Here is a 17,996-nt window from a genome sequence, read left to right on the forward strand (position 1 = left end):
CACCTGCTTCTTTTGGGTTCGATTTCTCTTTGGTTCGTTCTGTTTTGTTATCATCTTTTTATTTTCTCTTTCCCATCTTCTGTCCCTGCCCTCCCTGCCCATCCCACCTCCCCGCCCCCACGCTCTCCCCAATAGAACCGTCAGCCCCCCCTCAAGACGTTAAGTGCACCAGCTTGCGCTCCACGGCCATATTGGTAAGTTGGCGCCCGCCACCGCCAGAAACTCACAACGGGGCCCTGGTGGGCTACAGCGTCCGCTACCGACCGCTGGGCTCAGAGGACCCGGACCCCAAGGAGGTGAACAACATACCCCCGACCACCACTCAGATCCTTCTGGAAGCTTTGGAGAAATGGACGGAGTACCGTGTCACCGCAGTGGCTTACACAGAGGTGGGACCAGGGCCCGAGAGCTCGCCCGTGGTCGTCCGCACCGACGAAGACGGTAAGCACCGGCCCTGGCCGGACCCAGGGCTGGGGTCAGAGCGGGAGCCAGGAAGCCAGGAGCAAGCTGCATCTCGGGGGGCCTCACCACAGGTAGCCTGAGCCTGGGGCACCCTCTTCCCTTGGTGCGCCTCTAAGGTGGCCTCCTTAACCTGAGTTTTAGACTCTTGGTGGCCCTGCATCATCCTGCCTCCACCAACATATACCCATGGTTCAAGAGTCCATGTAGCTTGAAGCGGGAAAGCCGTGTGACAGGCAGGCTAGTGATACGTTAGGAGCGGAGCATCGTCGGACGTGGGACTTGTGAATAGCAGTCGGTGCCCAGTGCCGGGAGGGAGGCTTTGGGCCTGATGGCAAGCTGAAAAAAGAAAAAAGGCTCCCAGCCTAGCAGACCAGGGGACGATGCATTTGGACTGACCGCCCAGTCTGTCCCAGCTTTGTGATCACCTGGGATCACGGATTCCATTTTCCAGTCCTCAGTTTCCCCATCTGTAGACTGCAGAGGTGTGTATCAGTTCTGAGGGGGACAAGCGCTAAGAATGGGGCCTAGGAGAGGGACCGCGGTTGGTTGTTGTGTGGTGCAGCAGCAGGTCCTGGGAAAGTAGGGATTGGAGGGGGCCACGCCCTCCCGGGCCAGCAACTCCCAGGACCCTGGCCCGGGGCGGGGCCTAGTGCCCCTGTAACAGCCCCGCCGCCCCCCTCCTGCCCGCCAGTGCCCAGCGCGCCCCCGCGGAAGGTGGAGGCGGAGGCGCTCAACGCCACGGCCATCCGAGTGCTGTGGCGCTCGCCCACGCCCGGCCGGCAGCACGGGCAGATCCGCGGCTACCAGGTCCACTATGTGCGCATGGAAGGCGCTGAGGCCCGCGGGCCACCGCGCATCAAGGACATCATGCTGGCAGATGCCCAGGTGGGCCACACGGCTGGGGTGGCAGGGGCGCCTGGGCACTGTTTCCTCTCTACTCCCCACTCTACTGCCGGCCCCCCTCTCACGTCCCTCCTCTCTTCCCCGCCACCGCCTCCCGCTCAGTGGGAGATGGACGACACTGCCGAATACGTGAGTAGTCTCCCGAGCCACCTGCCGTCCACACTGTGCAGTCTGCACGCGCCCGTGGTCCCCCGGGCTCCTCCTGTGTCCCTCACGTGCCCTCAATAGTTTCTGACGGACCCAGGGTGGGGAAGGACAGCTGCCAGGCTGCCATCTCAGAGCCGAGTGGAATTGGCACTGCCTGTCTCTGGGCTGCTCAGTCAGATTGACAGGAGACAAGGGCTTCGCATAAGGTCTAAAGTTGCCTCTGACCTGGCTGGGGCTTGCAGACGACTCTCTGCACTCTCTGCGGCTCCAGGGGACGCCCTCTGTCCTTCCTGCCTGTGTTCTGTCCCATCCCCCACTCCTGTGCTCCTGAGGACTCTGCAGCCAGGCATGCTGTGTGTGTGTGTACGCGTGCACCCCTGCTTACAAGAATACACACTGCATGTGTGCATAGGTTGTGTGCAAGACATGTCAGTCACCACTGCAGAGTTGACAGATCTTGTGCTGTGGGCTCAGGAGGGTTGGTGGCCAAGGCTGACCAAAGTCCCCAGGAAGGGGGCAACAGGACCCAATGTGTTGGAACGTCCACTGTGTGGGGTACGGTGTGAATGAACTGGATCCCAGCACGGTGTCACACTGTCACCTGGATAGGAGAGGGGCCAGGCATAGGGTGGTCTGGGAAGGAGAGGCGTTCACTGCACAGCCTGCACCAGACTCCCACTCCAGTCCTGCACCTCCGCAGCTGTTGACTTGAAGTCTGCAGTTTGCATCTTAGCATGAGACGGCTGCGGTTCACAAGTGACTTTGAAAACTCCAGCCAGCGTAACTGCATTGCATCTCCAAGAGTTCAGTGGGCTCAGGGAGGCCAAGCCATGCCAAGGCCTGGGGCGCCCAGGACACCCTGTGACTGGAGCTGAGGGAATGAGGGGCTGGGGAAGACTTCATTGGCTTTACAGAAGTGGGGGTGCCCTTGCGATGGCTGCTCATGCACTCTGGTGGTGACAGCCTGGCCCAGGATGTGTGCAGTTGACAGGGTGTGGCCGCTGCATGCTGTGATCTATGCATGCGCTCACCAGTGTGTCTGCCCATGTCCCGTCTTTGTCTTAGGGAGAAGGTGAGCAGCCTGCCCCATGGCTGACACCCCCTCCCATCCACACTCACAGGAAATGGTGATCACGAACCTACAGCCTGAGACTGCTTACTCTATCACAGTAGCCGCGTACACCATGAAAGGCGATGGCGCTCGCAGCAAGCCGAAGGTGGTGGTGACCAAGGGAGCAGGTACAGGCCCAGAGCAGTCCCCATGATTCTCAAGCTTGTATAGTGTAAAGACATACCAGGCCAGTGGGACCAAGAGAGGAAAGGCATGGGCTTTTCTCGGAGGTTCCAGGTTCCAGACACTGCCAACCAGTGCCTGTCTCAGTCCTCGTCCGGCCCTCTGCCTGGACACTACTTGTTTGGCTGTCTCTCAGCAGCAGTGTGGGAGTCAGGCTTCCAGTGCTGAAAGGATGTTCGAGAGATGTCCTCGTGCCCCACCCTGGAATCCAAGCCTTTGCTTAAAAGTCCTTGCTAAAATGCATCTTTAAGAACTAGACCTTAGCCGGGCGGTGGTGGCACACGCCTTTAATCCCAGCACTCGGGAGGCAGAGGCAGGCGGATCTCTGTGAGTTCGAGACCAGCCTGGTCTACAAAGGGAGTTCCAGGACAGGCTCCAAAACCACAGAGAAACCCTGTCTCGAAAAACCAAAAAAAAAAAAAAAAAAAAGAACTAGACCTTAAGGTCTGGGGGGCATGGTCAGGGTGGAGGGGCTGAGTGACGGGCTGAGGCATGAGTCTGGCCATCTCTCCCCGCAGTGCTGGGCCGCCCCACCCTGTCGGTGCAGCAGACCCCCGAGGGCAGCCTGCTGGCGCGCTGGGAGCCCCCCGCGGACGTGGCTGAGGACCCTGTGCTCGGCTACCGCCTGCAGTTTGGGCGTGAAGACGCCGCACCGGCCACGCTGGAACTAGCGGCGTGGGAGCGGCGGTTCGCAGCGCCTGCACACAAAGGCGCCACCTACGTGTTTCGGCTGGCGGCGCGCGGACGCGCGGGACTGGGAGAAGAGGCGGCGGCGGCACTGAGCATCCCCGAGGACGCCCCGCGCGGCTTCCCGCAGATCCTGGGCGCCGCGGGCAACGCGTCCGCGGGCTCTGTGCTGCTGCGCTGGCTGCCGCCCGTGCCCGCCGAGCGCAACGGCGCCATCGTCAAATACACGGTGTCTGTCCGGGAGGCTGGCGCCCCGGGGCCCGCGACCGAAACGGAGCTGGCGGCGGCGGCCGAGCCGGGTGCGGAGACGGCGCTCACGCTGCAGGGGCTGCGGCCGGAGACGGCCTACGAGCTGCGCGTGCGAGCGCACACGCGCCGCGGCCCGGGCCCCTTCTCACCCCCGCTGCGCTACAGTCTCGCGCGGGACCCAGGTAGGCGCCGCCCCGGCCCCGGCCCCGGCCCGCCCCTCCCCGCAGGTAAGTCTCGGCCTCCACGGAATCAGCCCAGGCGCCCGAGGCTCCGGTCGGCACAGGTGGGATGCGGCTCGGCGGCAACGCCCCTCCCGCTTCTCTCCGCAGCGGCGTCGTCTCTGCAGCAGCAGGCACTGGGGACAGGGCAGGCAGGGCCGGGCCAGGCAGGAAGGCCGAGGGCACAGCGCACCGCAGGGACGACAGGGGCCGCCCCAAGGGCCCCTCGGCTCTGGCTCAGCGCTTACTTGGTCTCTCTTCTTTCTCTCCCCGCTTGCCGCCGACTGCAGTCTCCCCCAAGAACTTCAGGGTGAAAATGATCATGAAGACGTCAGTGCTGCTGAGCTGGGAGTTCCCCGACAACTACAACTCACCCACGCCCTATAAGGTACCACAGTGAGAGCAGGGCGGGAGACACCCAGGCTCTGGCTGGAATCAGCTGGCAAAGCCAACCGAGGTCGGGATTCGGTGACACTCGGTCTAAGATCAGGAATCACCTTTAAGTTTGAGATTGGGTTAAGGAAGAGTCTGGGACCTGAGCAGATTTGAGACTGAAGAGGATCAGTCAGTGTTGGGCCTCTGCCTGGGATCGAGGCTCAGTCGGTGATAGGGCTCACCTCGGGTTGAAGCTCAGTCAAGAAGCTCAGCTGGGAGTTCCGCCTGCAGCCAGGATTTCTTGTGGGCTTGAGGCCCAGCTAGGGTTGGGGCTTAGCGTTAGGGATGGCCTGGGACAATTGGGTTGGTCGTCAGACTGGCTTCAGGGCTTAGTGGAGATTGCAGTTTGGCCACGGATCAAGGCTTAGTTGAATGTGAAGTTCAGTGTAGGACCAGAGCTCAGTCAGGCTTGGGAGGGTGTTGGCACTCTGCCTGGGTTCTCGGGACAGCCAGCCTGAGCTCATGGTGAGCATTCTGAGGTTGTGGCTCCACTGGGGTCAACAGGCTGTGAGCTGTCCCGCTGAGCCAGCCCTGCCCACGGGGGCCCCGCCCACAGATCCAGTACAACGGGCTCACACTGGATGTGGATGGCCGCACCACCAAGAAGCTGATCACGCACCTCAAGCCACACACCTTCTATAACTTCGTGCTCACCAACCGTGGCAGCAGCTTGGGTGGCCTGCAGCAGACCGTCACCGCCAGGACCGCCTTCAACATGCTCAGTGGCAAACCTAGTGTCGCCCCGAAGCCCGACCATGACGGCTTCATCGTGGTCTACCTGCCCGACGGCCAGAGCCCTGTGACCGTGCAGTACGCCTCCCTTCCCCACACAGGCTCTGCCTCGCTTTTCTCCCTTACCGAAATGACAAGGGTCAGTCAGCCTGCCCCATAGCACTGTCCCCACAGAGCCTGACCCTTCACTGGGCAGTCTTAGTGCCTCTGTGAGGATTTGATTCTGTGCTTCCAGACTGATGGGGGCCTGACTAGGAGCCCCCAGTGAGGAACTAGAAGTGCTCCTGGGAGCAGGGGAAAATGGATTTAAGAGCATATGGGCACTGAAACTTGGACTTTGAGGGGTACACAGGAATTCGAGAACTAGAACACCATGAAGTTAGCAGAAGGCATGTGGCCCCAAACCGGGATGCGGAGTCGTGGGTGCTACGTGGACAAGGGACACATACCACCAAACTTCCTCCACAGGAACTACTTCATTGTGATGGTCCCGTTGCGCAAGACTCGTGGCGGCCAGTTCCCAATCCTGATGGGTAGTCCTGAGGACATGGATCTGGAAGAGGTGAGGCCAGCGCTCCCCTCTCCTAGGCCTGCTCACAACCAGGCTATGGCACACGTTGACCCGGGAGCACTGAGCTGCCACGCCCCTATCTCCGCAGCTCATCCAGGACATCTCCCGGCTGCAGAGGCGTAGCCTGCGCCACTCACGCCAGCTGGAAGTGCCCCGGCCCTACATTGCTGCCCGTTTCTCCATCCTGCCAGCCGTCTTCCATCCAGGGAACCAGAAGCAATATGGCGGTTTTGACAACCGCGGCTTGGAGCCAGGCCACCGCTACGTCCTCTTTGTGCTTGCGGTGTTGCAGAAGAACGAGCCTGTAAGTCCTCCGTGGTGCCTGCCCACATCCCAGCTAGGCCTGGCCACCAGCCTGGAAGTAGGTGTGGGAATGGGGGCACAGAGGACTTTGGCTTGCCCCAGTTACCTCACTAAGCTGATGGACAAGGGGACCTCTCAGTGAGGTTGACCTAACTTGATCCCTGAAGCCAAGCATAGACCTCATCAGCTCCCAATTGGTCAGTCCTGGAAAGAGGGAGGGACTTGGCAGAGGGGGACCCAAGAGTTTATCCTTTAGAGAGAAGGACCCTGGGAGCAGGGGCTTTGAAGGATGAGTAGGAGCATTCCAGAAAAGGTATCCCATCATCCCCATCACTCGTGGGCTCCTGAGAAGCAGAGGGAGTCGGGGAGGCAAAAGGCGGCAGACCAGTGTGTGGCCAGTCCTGATGGCAGCCCTCCTGCCGCTCCCCTGCAGACATTTGCAGCCAGTCCCTTCTCAGACCCGTTCCAGCTGGACAACCCCGACCCCCAGCCCATCGTGGACGGTGAGGAAGGTCTCATCTGGGTGATCGGGCCCGTGCTGGCCGTGGTCTTCATCATTTGCATCGTGATTGCCATTCTGCTGTACAAGAAGTGAGCCCTGTGGCTGGCAGGAGGCGGGGGGAGGGGGGCCTCGCAGGCAGCGTGAGGGGCAGGACCACTACACATCCCACAGGTGAGGGCCCACCACACCTTCCCCAGAGAACCGTGGTGAGCCTCGGAGTGGGGTCCAGACATGAACGGCAAGCCCTCATTTGCCAGAGATTGAGGGTCAGCAGGGTCGCGAGGCCACTGTAATCACAGCAGGGCACGCTCTCACGTGGTCTTCTCTTCTCTTCTTTCACCTCCTCCGGCCTGTGGACAGCAAACCTGACAGGTGAGGATCAGTCTGAGGCAGGTGGGCGACGGTGGGAGGAGCTGGGCTCAGTCCTGATTGGGGCCCCAGATGGAATCAGCCTTCATCTGGGATTGAGGCTCTGTCGGCATGTGGGGCTTTGCTGGACCGAGGTTAAGGCTCAGTGTGGGATCAAGGTGCCGTGGGATTAGTGCTGAGTGTAGTGGCCCCTTCCCCCGAGTCTCACACCCCTGAGGGGCACCCTCCACTGTGCGTGTGCTGACCCTGGGCCGTCTGTCCCACTCACTCTCCGTGAAGTAAACGCAAGGACTCTGAGCCCCGCACCAAATGCCTGCTGAACAATGCCGACCTCGCCCCGCATCACCCCAAGGACCCTGTGGAAATGCGGCGAATCAACTTCCAGACGCCAGGTGTGTGCTGGCTCTGGGGTTGGGGACGGCTGGGTGGGGCTCTCATCACCAAGTGAGGTCAGTTACTAGTTATGTGGCGGCCTAAAAAGTCAGAAGAAAACAGTGGATTGGGCAGGAGAGCCGCAGTTTTGTGCCCCCACCCTCGGGTAGGGTCTCAAGGGTCATCCTGGCCATTTCCCACAGGCCTTTGGAGGTGTCCTTGCACCTGCCGAGCCCTGAGCTTCGCTCGGTGGTCTCAGACTTCTGCAGGCCCCATCGTCAGATGCTTCTTACCGAGTGGGCAGCCTCGTGTTTGACTGACTGCCCCTGCCCTGCAGTGCACTCTGGGACTTCTGTGGCACCTGTGCTGTGCACGCACTTTTTTTTCGAGTTAGGATTCCTCTGTGTAACAGTCCTGGCTGTCCTGGAACTTGTTGTGTAGACCAGGCGACCGTGAACGCATTGATCCACTGCCTCTGCCTCTTGAGTGCTTGGGTTAAAGGCATGCTCCCTCTCTCTCTCTCTCTCTCTCTCTCTCTCTCTCTCTCTCCCCCATCATGAGCTCCAGCCAGCAAGGGTTTTGAGTTTGAGTCTAACTGACATCTGCTGTGTTCTTCCAAGTGCCCAGAGTCTCACCTCACCCTAAGGTCCAGTTCTGAGCTAGTTCATAGCAGACATTCAGACTCTAGTGAGAATCCCCGAAAGCTCCTAACAGGGCCCGTATAGCTCCCTTGCCCCTCGGCAGGTCAGTGTGAGGAAAGGGGACACAACCACTCAGGATCAAAGCTGAAAGAAGAGCTCTCCTGGCCGGCACTGGCAGGGCCTGGACTGCAGGTTGGATTCCACACCAGAGCGCCAGACCCAGCCTTCTTTAGGCCACAGGAAACCAGGGACAGCCCAACGCATGCACATAACACAGTGCGCTCTTTTGGAGGACTGCTCGGCCCCTCTGGTCTTAGGGAGGGCAACACCCAGGCACCATGTTTCTGAGCCGCACCAGCTGCCTTTGCTTCTCTGTCTCTGTCCCAAGACATTAGGACCTTGGAGCCCTGGGCAGTGTGGGGACCAGGACATTATCCTCCATCTTGCCCACTGACCCTCAGCCGTCCGTCTCCCGACAGGCATGCTCAGCCACCCGCCCATCCCCATCGCAGACATGGCGGAGCACATGGAGAGACTTAAAGCCAACGACAGCCTCAAGCTCTCGCAGGAATACGAGGTGAGCTGGGGTTACAGCAGGGCCTCCCTGACCTATGCTCCAGCCCCCCAGCCCTGCCAGTCCTGAGCCTGCCCTCCCCCTGCAGTCCATCGACCCCGGGCAGCAGTTCACCTGGGAACATTCAAACCTGGAGGCCAACAAGCCGAAGAACCGCTATGCCAACGTCATCGCCTACGACCACTCCCGCGTCATCCTGCAGCCCCTTGAAGGTGGGGGAGGAGGCTGCACTGTCTATGTCAGCCTCTGTCCACTCTGGGCTGTCACGTTGTGGGGAGGGTACCATAGTGACAGGAGAAACCGACTGCCACAGTGGGTCCCGCAGAGAAAGATCCAGCACCTCAGCCACAGAGGGCCATCCCCACAGTGGCCCAGAGTGCATCGGGTCAAAGGGTGAGTTGGGCAGCTCCCACAAAGCTGTCCCTGGTACCCTGCCCGGCTGCAGGCATCGTGGGTAGTGATTACATCAACGCCAACTATGTGGATGGCTACCGTCGGCAGAACGCATACATCGCCACACAGGGGCCCCTGCCCGAGACCTTTGGGGACTTCTGGCGGATGGTGTGGGAGCAGCGGTCGGCCACTGTGGTCATGATGACACGGCTGGAGGAGAAGTCACGGGTGAGGACCACGGGCAGCACCTGCCCACGGTATCCAGGGCACTGGCCACTGCCCTTCCTCACCCACCTCCCCTCATCACCTGCCCACGGCACCCAGGGCACTGGCCACCGCCCTTCCTCACCCACCTCCCCTCATCCCAACACAGATCAAATGTGACCAGTACTGGCCTAACCGAGGTACAGAGACTTACGGCTTCATCCAGGTCACCTTGCTGGACACCATGGAGCTGGCCACCTTCTGCGTCAGGACCTTTTCCCTACACAAGGTGCGGCCTGGGTAGGAGAGGCGTCGCACAGAAAGATGAGTGTGTCCCAGGCTGACAACACACCTGCCGCCACAGCGGGACACGGCCAGCCCGGCTTGGCAGTGTGGTGTGCCCTGCCTGCCTCTGAGCTGATTGGGTTCTGCCACCCACGAGTCCTGTCCTGACGGGAAAGGACACAGTCATCTCTCTGTCCGTGCACATCTTAAATGATGGCCGCCCTTGGTGTGTAGCTGAATCCGCTCAGTCCAGTTGTTGCATCAGGGTGCAGTGTACTGCGTGTTTGCTGTGGGGCAGGAAGGAGCACTGTGAACCCCCAGGGCCGCCATCACCAGCGTCCTTCCCCTGTATAATGGGTGTGACTGTAGAGCATGGGAAGGGACATCGTGTGTGGGAGGGCTGCAGGTCTGGGCATCCCAGCATTGGAGAAACGTGGAGGGTGTGCAGGATCGGGCAGGGCTGAGCTTCAGAGGGGACACGGATTGCTTTGACTCTGAGGGAGGGGGATATGGAAGGGCTGTGCTCGGGAAGCTGCAGGCCCTGGGAGCAGGATGGGGGACGCCTGGAGTCAGCACGGGGTTAGTGCATTTTGGGGTGAGGGAAGGGAATTGGGGGGCTGAGTGACCCAGGCTGTGGTCAGTGTGATGTGGGCACAGTGGGTGATGCCCTGTAAAAGCCCCTAAACCAGGGAAGTGTGGACTGAGGTGTTCTGGGGTGCCCTTAGCCCATGGTGACAGATTGCTTTCCCTCTGTTCCCAGAATGGCTCGAGCGAGAAGCGTGAGGTGCGCCATTTCCAATTCACAGCATGGCCGGACCACGGGGTGCCCGAGTACCCCACTCCCTTCCTGGCATTCCTGCGCAGAGTCAAGACCTGCAACCCGCCTGACGCGGGCCCCATTGTGGTCCACTGCAGGTGTGCACAGTGCAGCCCTGGCTTGTCCCCTGCCCGGCTTGTCCCGTCCTGCCCTGTGTCCTGACCGTGGCATCTGTCCCCACAGTGCGGGCGTGGGCCGCACTGGCTGCTTCATCGTCATCGACGCCATGCTGGAGCGCATTAAGACTGAGAAGACGGTGGACGTGTATGGGCATGTGACGCTCATGCGGTCACAGCGGAACTACATGGTGCAGACGGAGGATCAGTACAGCTTCATTCACGAAGCTCTGCTGGAGGCCGTGGGCTGTGGCAACACCGAGGTCCCCGCACGCAGTCTCTACACCTACATCCAGAAGCTGGCCCAGGTGGAGCCTGGCGAGCATGTCACGGGCATGGAGCTGGAGTTCAAGGTCTGTCACCCTGCGCTTGAGCCCCAGGACCCACGGGTGGGCCTCTGACCTCCGCATTCACCTTATACATACAATCAACAAGGTGGGGTCCCCCCTGCAGCCCCCTCACTGTTGTCCTGACCGCCCCGCCTCTCGTCCCCACAGAGGCTCGCCAGCTCCAAGGCACACACTTCGCGCTTCGTCACCGCCAGCCTGCCTTGCAACAAGTTTAAGAACCGCCTGGTGAACATCCTGCCATACGAGAGCTCGCGCGTGTGCCTGCAGCCCATCCGCGGCGTCGAGGGCTCCGACTACATCAATGCCAGCTTCATTGACGGCTACAGGTGTGCTGGGGCCTCCAGGGGCCGCCTCGCCCCCGCCCCCGCCCTCGCCCCCTGTCCTGGCCTCTGTCCTCACCCTGCGCTGCCTGGCTTTGATTTGCCTAGCTTTGATTTTCGGGGTTTTTTTTTTTTTTTTTTTGGTTGCATGCTGCGTCTTTTCCTAGGCACGTTCTTTAGTGAGCCAGGGCATCTGAAACTCCCCAAGTAGGTTCTACGGGCTGCCTTAGTTACTGTCCTGTTGCTGTGATGGACGCCAGGGCAGTTTAAAGAAGAAAGTTTATTTGGGGCTCAGGGTTCCGGGGGTCAGTCCATCGTGGCGGCAAGCAGGCAGGCAGGATGCTGGAGTAGCCAGGAGCTCACGTCTTAACTGCAAATGAGAGGCAGAGAGCCCTGGGCCCCTGAACCCTCAGAACCCAGCTCTGTGGCACGTGCACCTGTTGGGGACCTGAGCCTGTGGGGCTGGTTTTGCTCAGACACCACACTTGAGCAGTGACCACCAGGATGGTTTGTTGCTGTGTCCCAGAACTGAGAATTGAACTCAGGTTCCCACATGCTCAGCCAGCTCTCTGCCCACTGAGCTGCCTCCATGGCCCCACACCTGTCCTGGTTATTGCAGGAGTTAGAGCCCAGAGTCCCCTCGGTGACACTGAGCTGAAGTCTGACCTGGAGCTGAGCTGGAGCTCTGGCTGCTTGTCCAGATGGCCCTGGTCTGGCCGCTAGCACCCATGGCTCCACAGAGTGTAGTTCCGAGAGGTGGCGCCCTGGCTAGGGTGAGGGGACGCTGTCACAGCTGAGTGTGTCTGATGGCTTTGGAGAGTGGACAGAGGACATGTGTCTCGCAGTGTGCCTCCCATGGAGGCTGACCCCACGCTTGCCGCCCCGCCCCAGGCAGCAGAAAGCCTACATTGCGACGCAGGGGCCGCTGGCAGAGACCACGGAGGACTTCTGGCGCGCACTGTGGGAGAACAACTCCACCATTGTCGTAATGCTCACCAAGCTCCGGGAGATGGGCCGGGTGAGTGTGCCTGGGGCCCCCAGGGAGGTCCCTGCAGGACCATGCCTCTGACCCTGCCCTCGGCCCCCCCCCCACAGGAGAAATGCCACCAGTACTGGCCTGCCGAGCGCTCTGCCCGCTACCAGTACTTTGTGGTGGACCCGATGGCAGAGTACAACATGCCCCAGTACATCCTCCGCGAGTTCAAGGTCACGGATGCCCGGGTGAGTGGGGCGCAGCAGAGGCTGGGGCAGTATTCAGGAGGCGTCTTCACCAGGGTGGGAGCTTGGCACTGCTGGGAGCTATTGTGGATTTTAGCGATCACCGTCAGCTCTGAGGGTTGTGCTGTGATCGGCTGTGTGAGCAGCCGGCATTCACAGAAGGTGGCATCTTGGACGTTGAATAACGAAGGCTCTTGTGGCAATGATCACATTGTCTCTGTGGAAGACACCGTTAGATGCAGAAGGGGTTTGTGACTGGCTCTCCCTCCCAGGATGGCCAGTCCCGGACCGTTCGACAGTTCCAGTTCACGGACTGGCCGGAGCAGGGCGCGCCCAAGTCAGGTGAAGGCTTCATCGACTTCATCGGCCAGGTGCATAAGACCAAGGAGCAGTTTGGCCAGGACGGGCCCATCTCGGTGCACTGCAGGTGAGTGCACAGAGGAGCTCAGGTGTGGGGGTCTGGGGACCAGCGCCCATGTGACCCCCATCCGCTTCCATGCAGCGCTGGAGTGGGCAGGACAGGCGTGTTCATCACCCTGAGCATCGTGCTGGAGCGGATGCGGTATGAGGGCGTGGTGGACATTTTCCAGACAGTGAAGGTGCTTCGGACCCAAAGGCCCGCCATGGTGCAGACGGAGGTACAGGGCCGTGCCCAAGATGTTCCCTCTGCTCCCCTCAGGCCTGTTCCACAGCCCTGCAGACTTGGGGCTGGTCAGGTGTCTGCCTCTGGGTCACAGATCTTGAATCTAGTGATATTTGTGTACAACTGGGGAAACTGAGGCCTATACCAGACTTTTTATGGGGGGGTCACCAGCCAGCTTCCAGAGACTTAATATTAGTCATAAATATGCTACGCTTTATTTTCATTTCTTGCTCTTACAGCTTAACCTGTTTCTCCTCATCTTTGCTTCGACCCAGGGCTGTTACCTTTCTTCTGTGTTCTTTCCCTGCTTCTCAGTCCAGCTGGCCGCTGGCCCTGGGCATGTCCCTCCTTTCTCCTTCCTTCTCTTCCTCTTTTTTCTCCCCCTCTCTCTGCCAGCCCAGTCCCGCCTACCCCTCTCCCGCCTAGCTATTGGCCATTCAGCTTCTTATCAGACCAATCAGGTACCTTAGGTCGACAAGGTGAAACACATGCAACATGTTTGCATAATTAAAGTCAGCAAGAACATGTGTGACACGCCTTGACACAGTTAAAGTCAGCGGGAACGTGTGTGACCGCCTTGACACAGTTAAAGTCAGCGGGAACGTGTGTGACCGCCTTGACACAGTTAAAGTCAGCGGGAACGTGTGTGACCGCCTTGACACAGTTAAAGTCAGCGGGAACGTGTGTGACCGCCTTGACACAGTTAAAGTCAGCGGGAATGTGTGTGACACACCTTGACACAGTTAAAGTCAGCGGGAATGTGTGTGACCGCCTTCTTCACATAACTGAAGTAACACCCACAGCAGGCCTGGGGAGGAAGAGGCTGCAGGCCCTGGGGAGGACCCTGCTACTGCTCGGGGAACCCTGTGTCTCTGGAGCAGGTGCCTCAGTTTCTCCTCTGCCCCGCAGGACGAGTACCAGTTCTGCTTCCAGGCGGCGCTGGAATACCTGGGCAGCTTTGACCATTATGCAACATAAGCCATGGGCCCTGCCCGACGCCAGACCCTGCGCAATGCGCCCAGAAGTGGCCCAGGCCCCGCAGGGCAGGAGGAGGCCCGGCGTTGCGGGGCCCAGCCGCTGCCTTCCGAACTCGAACTCGGCACAAACGAGGTTCCAGGGCGGGGGGGTGGGGGAAAGAGTGAAGAGGGTGCGGCTGCTGTTCCCCGCTGCAGGCAGGCCAAGCTCTGCCCCCGTGCTCCCTGCCTGCCTGGCGGGGACTTTTCTTTCTTCTTTCTTTTTTTTTTTTTTTTAATAGTGTATATTTTTTTTCCTCATTTTTTTAAAAGAAGAAACAAAATCGTGCCGGTCAAAACTTTGAAAAACAAGATCGCCATGTGTGCCTCCATGGGAGGCCTATTTTTTCAGTCAGCTTGTCGTGTGGCAGTTACGTGTGAGCGTGGGACTGAGCCCGCGACGTGTCCCTCGTCCCCGTGTGAGTGGCACACTCTTAGTTCTCGTTTTCCCTCTTTATTTTTTTTTAAATCAATCTTCAGACATATCAGATACAGAGGGTGAAGCTGGGGGCACTCGGGCCACCGAGGACACTGGTCTAGCCCGGCCGCCAGGAGCATCCTCGTCCACTCGTGGGCTCCGTGCCCTGCATGGAGGACCTGGTCCCCAGGACTGCAGGACACTTGGGGGCATTCGACCCCCTGGAGCAACTGTAGAGCGGGTCAGCTCTGTCCACGCCAGTTTTTTGGGCAGAAGCAGTGGGCGCCGCCCCTGTATGTAGATAAACCGACTTTGTATTAAAGGAAGATTCGTCCGACCTCAGTGTGGACTGGTTCTTGATGCCACCCAAGGGAGGGAGGGATGGGTTGGGATGACCTCTGAGGTCACACAGCACTGAGGAAAGGGCTCAGTGGGTAAAGCGCCATGGAAGAGTACGAGGACCTTAGTTCGAATCCCAGCACCTGCATTAAGACCCAGGCATGGTGGCAAATGTAGGAGGTCAGCACTCGGGAGGTGGAGACAGAGTGTTTGGGGCTCATCAGCCAGCCATGCAGGCTACTGAGAGGCTGGGGAAGGGAAGGAAGGACTCTTCAGAGCAGAATGATTGGGACAGGTCCTGAGTTTGAAAGTAGAGGAAACAACCAAGGAAGGTGACAGCTTAAGCCTGGCCCTCTGGAATGTTCTATAATCTGGCCAACAGGTTATGAGGCCTAAGCAACTCCTACCCAATTCCCAAAGCCCAGTACTAAAGCCCCCTAAGAAGCCATCTCTTCTTTTTCTTTTTCCCTGCGCAGGCTGACCTAGAGGGTGGGAGGGGAGAGGACCTACCCAGAATCCCTCACTACCTGAGTCTTTTTCAAGACTGTATAGTACTCCCCCTGGATTGAAGCTGAAGCTCTGAGCCTCACACAGAGGCTGGAAACATTGTGGGATGTGCACAGATGATGGCAGACATTCGTCTTCCAAAACAAGGTGCTTAGTGGCAATGTCCTAACTTTGAATAGCAGCGCCCGAGCCAGCGCCATGGGCTGAGCAACTTTGTCTCCTTAGTTAATGGCGAGACCAGGCTGGTCTTGAACACATGAACCCCCGCCTCAGCCTGTGCCACCCCACCTGGCCAAATGCATCAAGTGACTGGGTTTACTCATGAGATTTATCCCGAGGGCCCTGCTCTGGAAATAGCCAGATTGTTAGACAGCAGAGACAGAGCCAAGGGTCTCTTGTCTCCCATGTTTTTTATTCCAAGATTAATCCTTATTTTCCACGTGAGTGTGGCACCTGCGGGTGGCTAGTTCCTTTCTGATTCTCGCTGTCGTCCTCTGTCCTCTGTTGAGGTCACTTTACAAACCAGAAGAAGTAGATGTGGTGGGGGTGCCCCGAGCTCAGCCTGGACAGAGACTGACACAGAGTCCATTTGCGGCCTGCATGTGCTAACAGCCAGATTTCCACTCTAAATCTCCATCAGGCAGACAAAAGGCACAGCACTGGCTGCCCCTGCCGGATGCCCTGGACAAAGCCAGGGTGTCCGTAGCCCTGGCTGTGCTCAGCCTGTGGCCCTCTGGACCCCAGAGCAGGGAGGAAGACAGTCGCCCAGCGTGTCCCCTGGCCCTCATGGAAATTTGCACAGCCTCACGCTGCCCTCTGTCCTCCAAAGCCAAACCTCAGGCAGATGGGGGCTCACGTCACAACACGGACTGAGGCATGAGGATCGTCAGTTCGAGGTCAGCCTGACACAAAATGTCTGGAGAGAACAGAAAGGCACAGTGGCCTGCTGGGACATACAGCCACAAAGAAGACAAAGGCCTTGACACTACCATAGTGTGGGGGACCAGCTGCGTGGGATCCATGACAGGAAGCTGGTTCCAGGAAGGTTGGGCCTGGCACAGCACGGGATAATGGTTCATGGGGGTGGCAGTCACTTTTGTTTTGTTTTGTTTTGTTTTTCGAGACAGGGTTTCTCTGTGGTTTTGGAGCCTGTCCTGGAACTCGCTCTGTAGACCAGGCTGGTCTTGAACTCCCAGAGATCCGCCTGCCTCTGCCTCCAGAGTGCTGGAATTAAAGGTGTGCGCCACCATCGCCCAGCTCTGGCAGTCACTTTTGACATAATGGAAAGCTCAAGAACGGGAAGGAAAGCCTGTCTGTTTCTGTGGATGCTAAAACAAGTAAATGACATTGGAGCCAGGCGGTGGTGGCAGAGACAGGCGGATCTCTGGGAGTTCGAGGCCAGCCTGGTCTACAGAGGTAGTTCCAGGACAGGAACCAAAGCTACAGAGAAACCCTGTCTCGAAAAACCAAAAAAAAAAAAAAAAAAAAAGAAAGAATGAAAAAAAAATCAAAAAGAGATTCCAAGAAAGGTCCTCCTCTGCCTGACCCTGAGGACCAGCTGCATGGAGGCTCTCTTTAAACTTACCGTTTTGTCTTTGGGGAAATTTCATAGAATTAGCCCAAGTAGATGATAAAGGTATAAGAATGTTCTGGAAGGCCGGGCAGTGGTGGCGCAGGCCTTTAATCCCAGCACTCGGGAGGCAGAGGCAGGCGGATCTCTGGGAGTTCGAGGCCAGCCTGGTCTACAAGAGCTAGTGCCAGGACAGGCTCCAAAGCCACAGAGAAACCCTGTCTCGAAAAACCAAAAAAATCCCAGCACTCGGGAGGCAGAGGCAGGCGGATCTCTGGGAGTTCGAGGCCAGCCTGGTCTACAAGAGCTAGTGCCAGGACAGGCTCCAAAGCCACAGAGAAACCCTGTCTCGAAAAACCAAAAAAATCCCAGCACTCGGGAGGCAGAGGCAGGCGGATCTCTGGGAGTTCAAGGCCAGCCTGGTCTACAAGAGCTAGTTCCAGGACAGGCTCCAAAGCTACAGAGAAACCCTGTCTGGGGGGGGAGGGAATGTTCTGGAAGGAGTGTTTGCTTTGCATCAGACCTGAGGACAGTAATGTGGGAGGCATAGGGGGCGTGGTCAGTGTGGAGCCCCGCCCAGAATCCCCAGTGTAGGGCTGGGGGCGTGGCCAGGGGATGCCTTGAGTCTGGTGTCAGCCTTTCTCACCCCTCCTCTCTGCGTGGGCCTGGAGACCTTGCGGCCATATTGACCACCACTTTATTCCGTGGCCAACAGCACAGGAATGATTAGTTTTCTGTACAATTTGTTTCAAACAATTAGTCCCCACATATCAGCCCCTGCAGTGAGGGAGGCGGCAGATAAATCCTGTCCGGCCTCACTTAGTCTTTTAAAGGCAATTAACTCCTCGTTATTAGCTTTTAATTAGGGTGATTATGTCCTCATCAATACACGTTATTACAGTTGTTAGCAGACAGCTGTTGAGGCAGACCGCACATCAGATGTCCCCGCTGTCCCACGTGGGGTCTAGTTACCTCCTTCACCAAAAGCCGCAGCAGCCTGGCCCCCCACTACGACTCTGCTGATGAACAGGCCCCAAGGGAATCCGCCTCCCCTCCCTGTGGTGCGGTGTTCTGGGTGTGCGGTCACGGTGAAGGCAACTGTGGACGTTTCCTTTACAAATGCTTCACTTCACAGCTGTGGGGGTGCACGCCTGTCACCCCAGGACACAGCAGGCTGAGGCAGGAGGATCAGGAATCCCAGCCAGCAAGACTGTATCACAAAGGAGTGAGGGCCCTAAGCCTAGGAGGTCACATGGGTGTAGCAGCCCTCACGGACATCCCAGAATACTCCCAGAACTTCGGCGTGGCTGTTGTCATCACTCAGCCAATGATCAGAAAGTTGTG

The 17,996-nt window shown here is 58.7% G+C and overlaps 1 protein-coding gene across 10 annotated transcripts in view; it reads left to right on the forward strand.

Annotated features, from left to right (window-relative positions):
• Ptprs (protein tyrosine phosphatase receptor type S) overlaps positions 1-14,573 on the forward strand; it is a 59,721-nt gene extending 45,148 nt beyond the window's left edge. For 2 of the 10 annotated variants that reach the window (XM_075942613.1, XM_075942614.1), the window contains exons 11-34: positions 136-441; positions 1,154-1,347; positions 1,468-1,494; positions 2,634-2,751; positions 3,325-3,924; positions 4,251-4,348; positions 4,952-5,205; positions 5,596-5,689; positions 5,787-6,002; positions 6,435-6,592; positions 6,864-6,875; positions 7,152-7,264; positions 8,365-8,462; positions 8,548-8,671; positions 8,905-9,080; positions 9,226-9,345; positions 10,102-10,256; positions 10,342-10,627; positions 10,772-10,950; positions 11,836-11,962; positions 12,040-12,165; positions 12,435-12,589; positions 12,665-12,800; positions 13,715-14,573. In XM_075942613.1, the coding sequence (XP_075798728.1) occupies positions 136-441; positions 1,154-1,347; positions 1,468-1,494; positions 2,634-2,751; positions 3,325-3,924; positions 4,251-4,348; positions 4,952-5,205; positions 5,596-5,689; positions 5,787-6,002; positions 6,435-6,592; positions 6,864-6,875; positions 7,152-7,264; positions 8,365-8,462; positions 8,548-8,671; positions 8,905-9,080; positions 9,226-9,345; positions 10,102-10,256; positions 10,342-10,627; positions 10,772-10,950; positions 11,836-11,962; positions 12,040-12,165; positions 12,435-12,589; positions 12,665-12,800; positions 13,715-13,783 (3,941 nt within the window). In that variant the 3' untranslated portion in view covers positions 13,784-14,573. The remainder of the gene's footprint in view (positions 1-135; positions 442-1,153; positions 1,348-1,467; positions 1,495-2,633; positions 2,752-3,324; positions 3,925-4,250; positions 4,349-4,951; positions 5,206-5,595; positions 5,690-5,786; positions 6,003-6,434; positions 6,593-6,863; positions 6,876-7,151; positions 7,265-8,364; positions 8,463-8,547; positions 8,672-8,904; positions 9,081-9,225; positions 9,346-10,101; positions 10,257-10,341; positions 10,628-10,771; positions 10,951-11,835; positions 11,963-12,039; positions 12,166-12,434; positions 12,590-12,664; positions 12,801-13,714) is intronic. The other 8 variants (XM_075942619.1, XM_075942620.1, XM_075942615.1 and 5 more) reach the window with 8 other exon arrangements.
• Positions 14,574-17,996: the final 3,423 nt, after the last annotated feature.

This window comes from Microtus pennsylvanicus, chromosome 12 (genome assembly GCF_037038515.1).
Source record: "Microtus pennsylvanicus isolate mMicPen1 chromosome 12, mMicPen1.hap1, whole genome shotgun sequence".
Classification (NCBI taxonomy): domain Eukaryota; kingdom Metazoa; phylum Chordata; class Mammalia; order Rodentia; family Cricetidae; genus Microtus; species Microtus pennsylvanicus.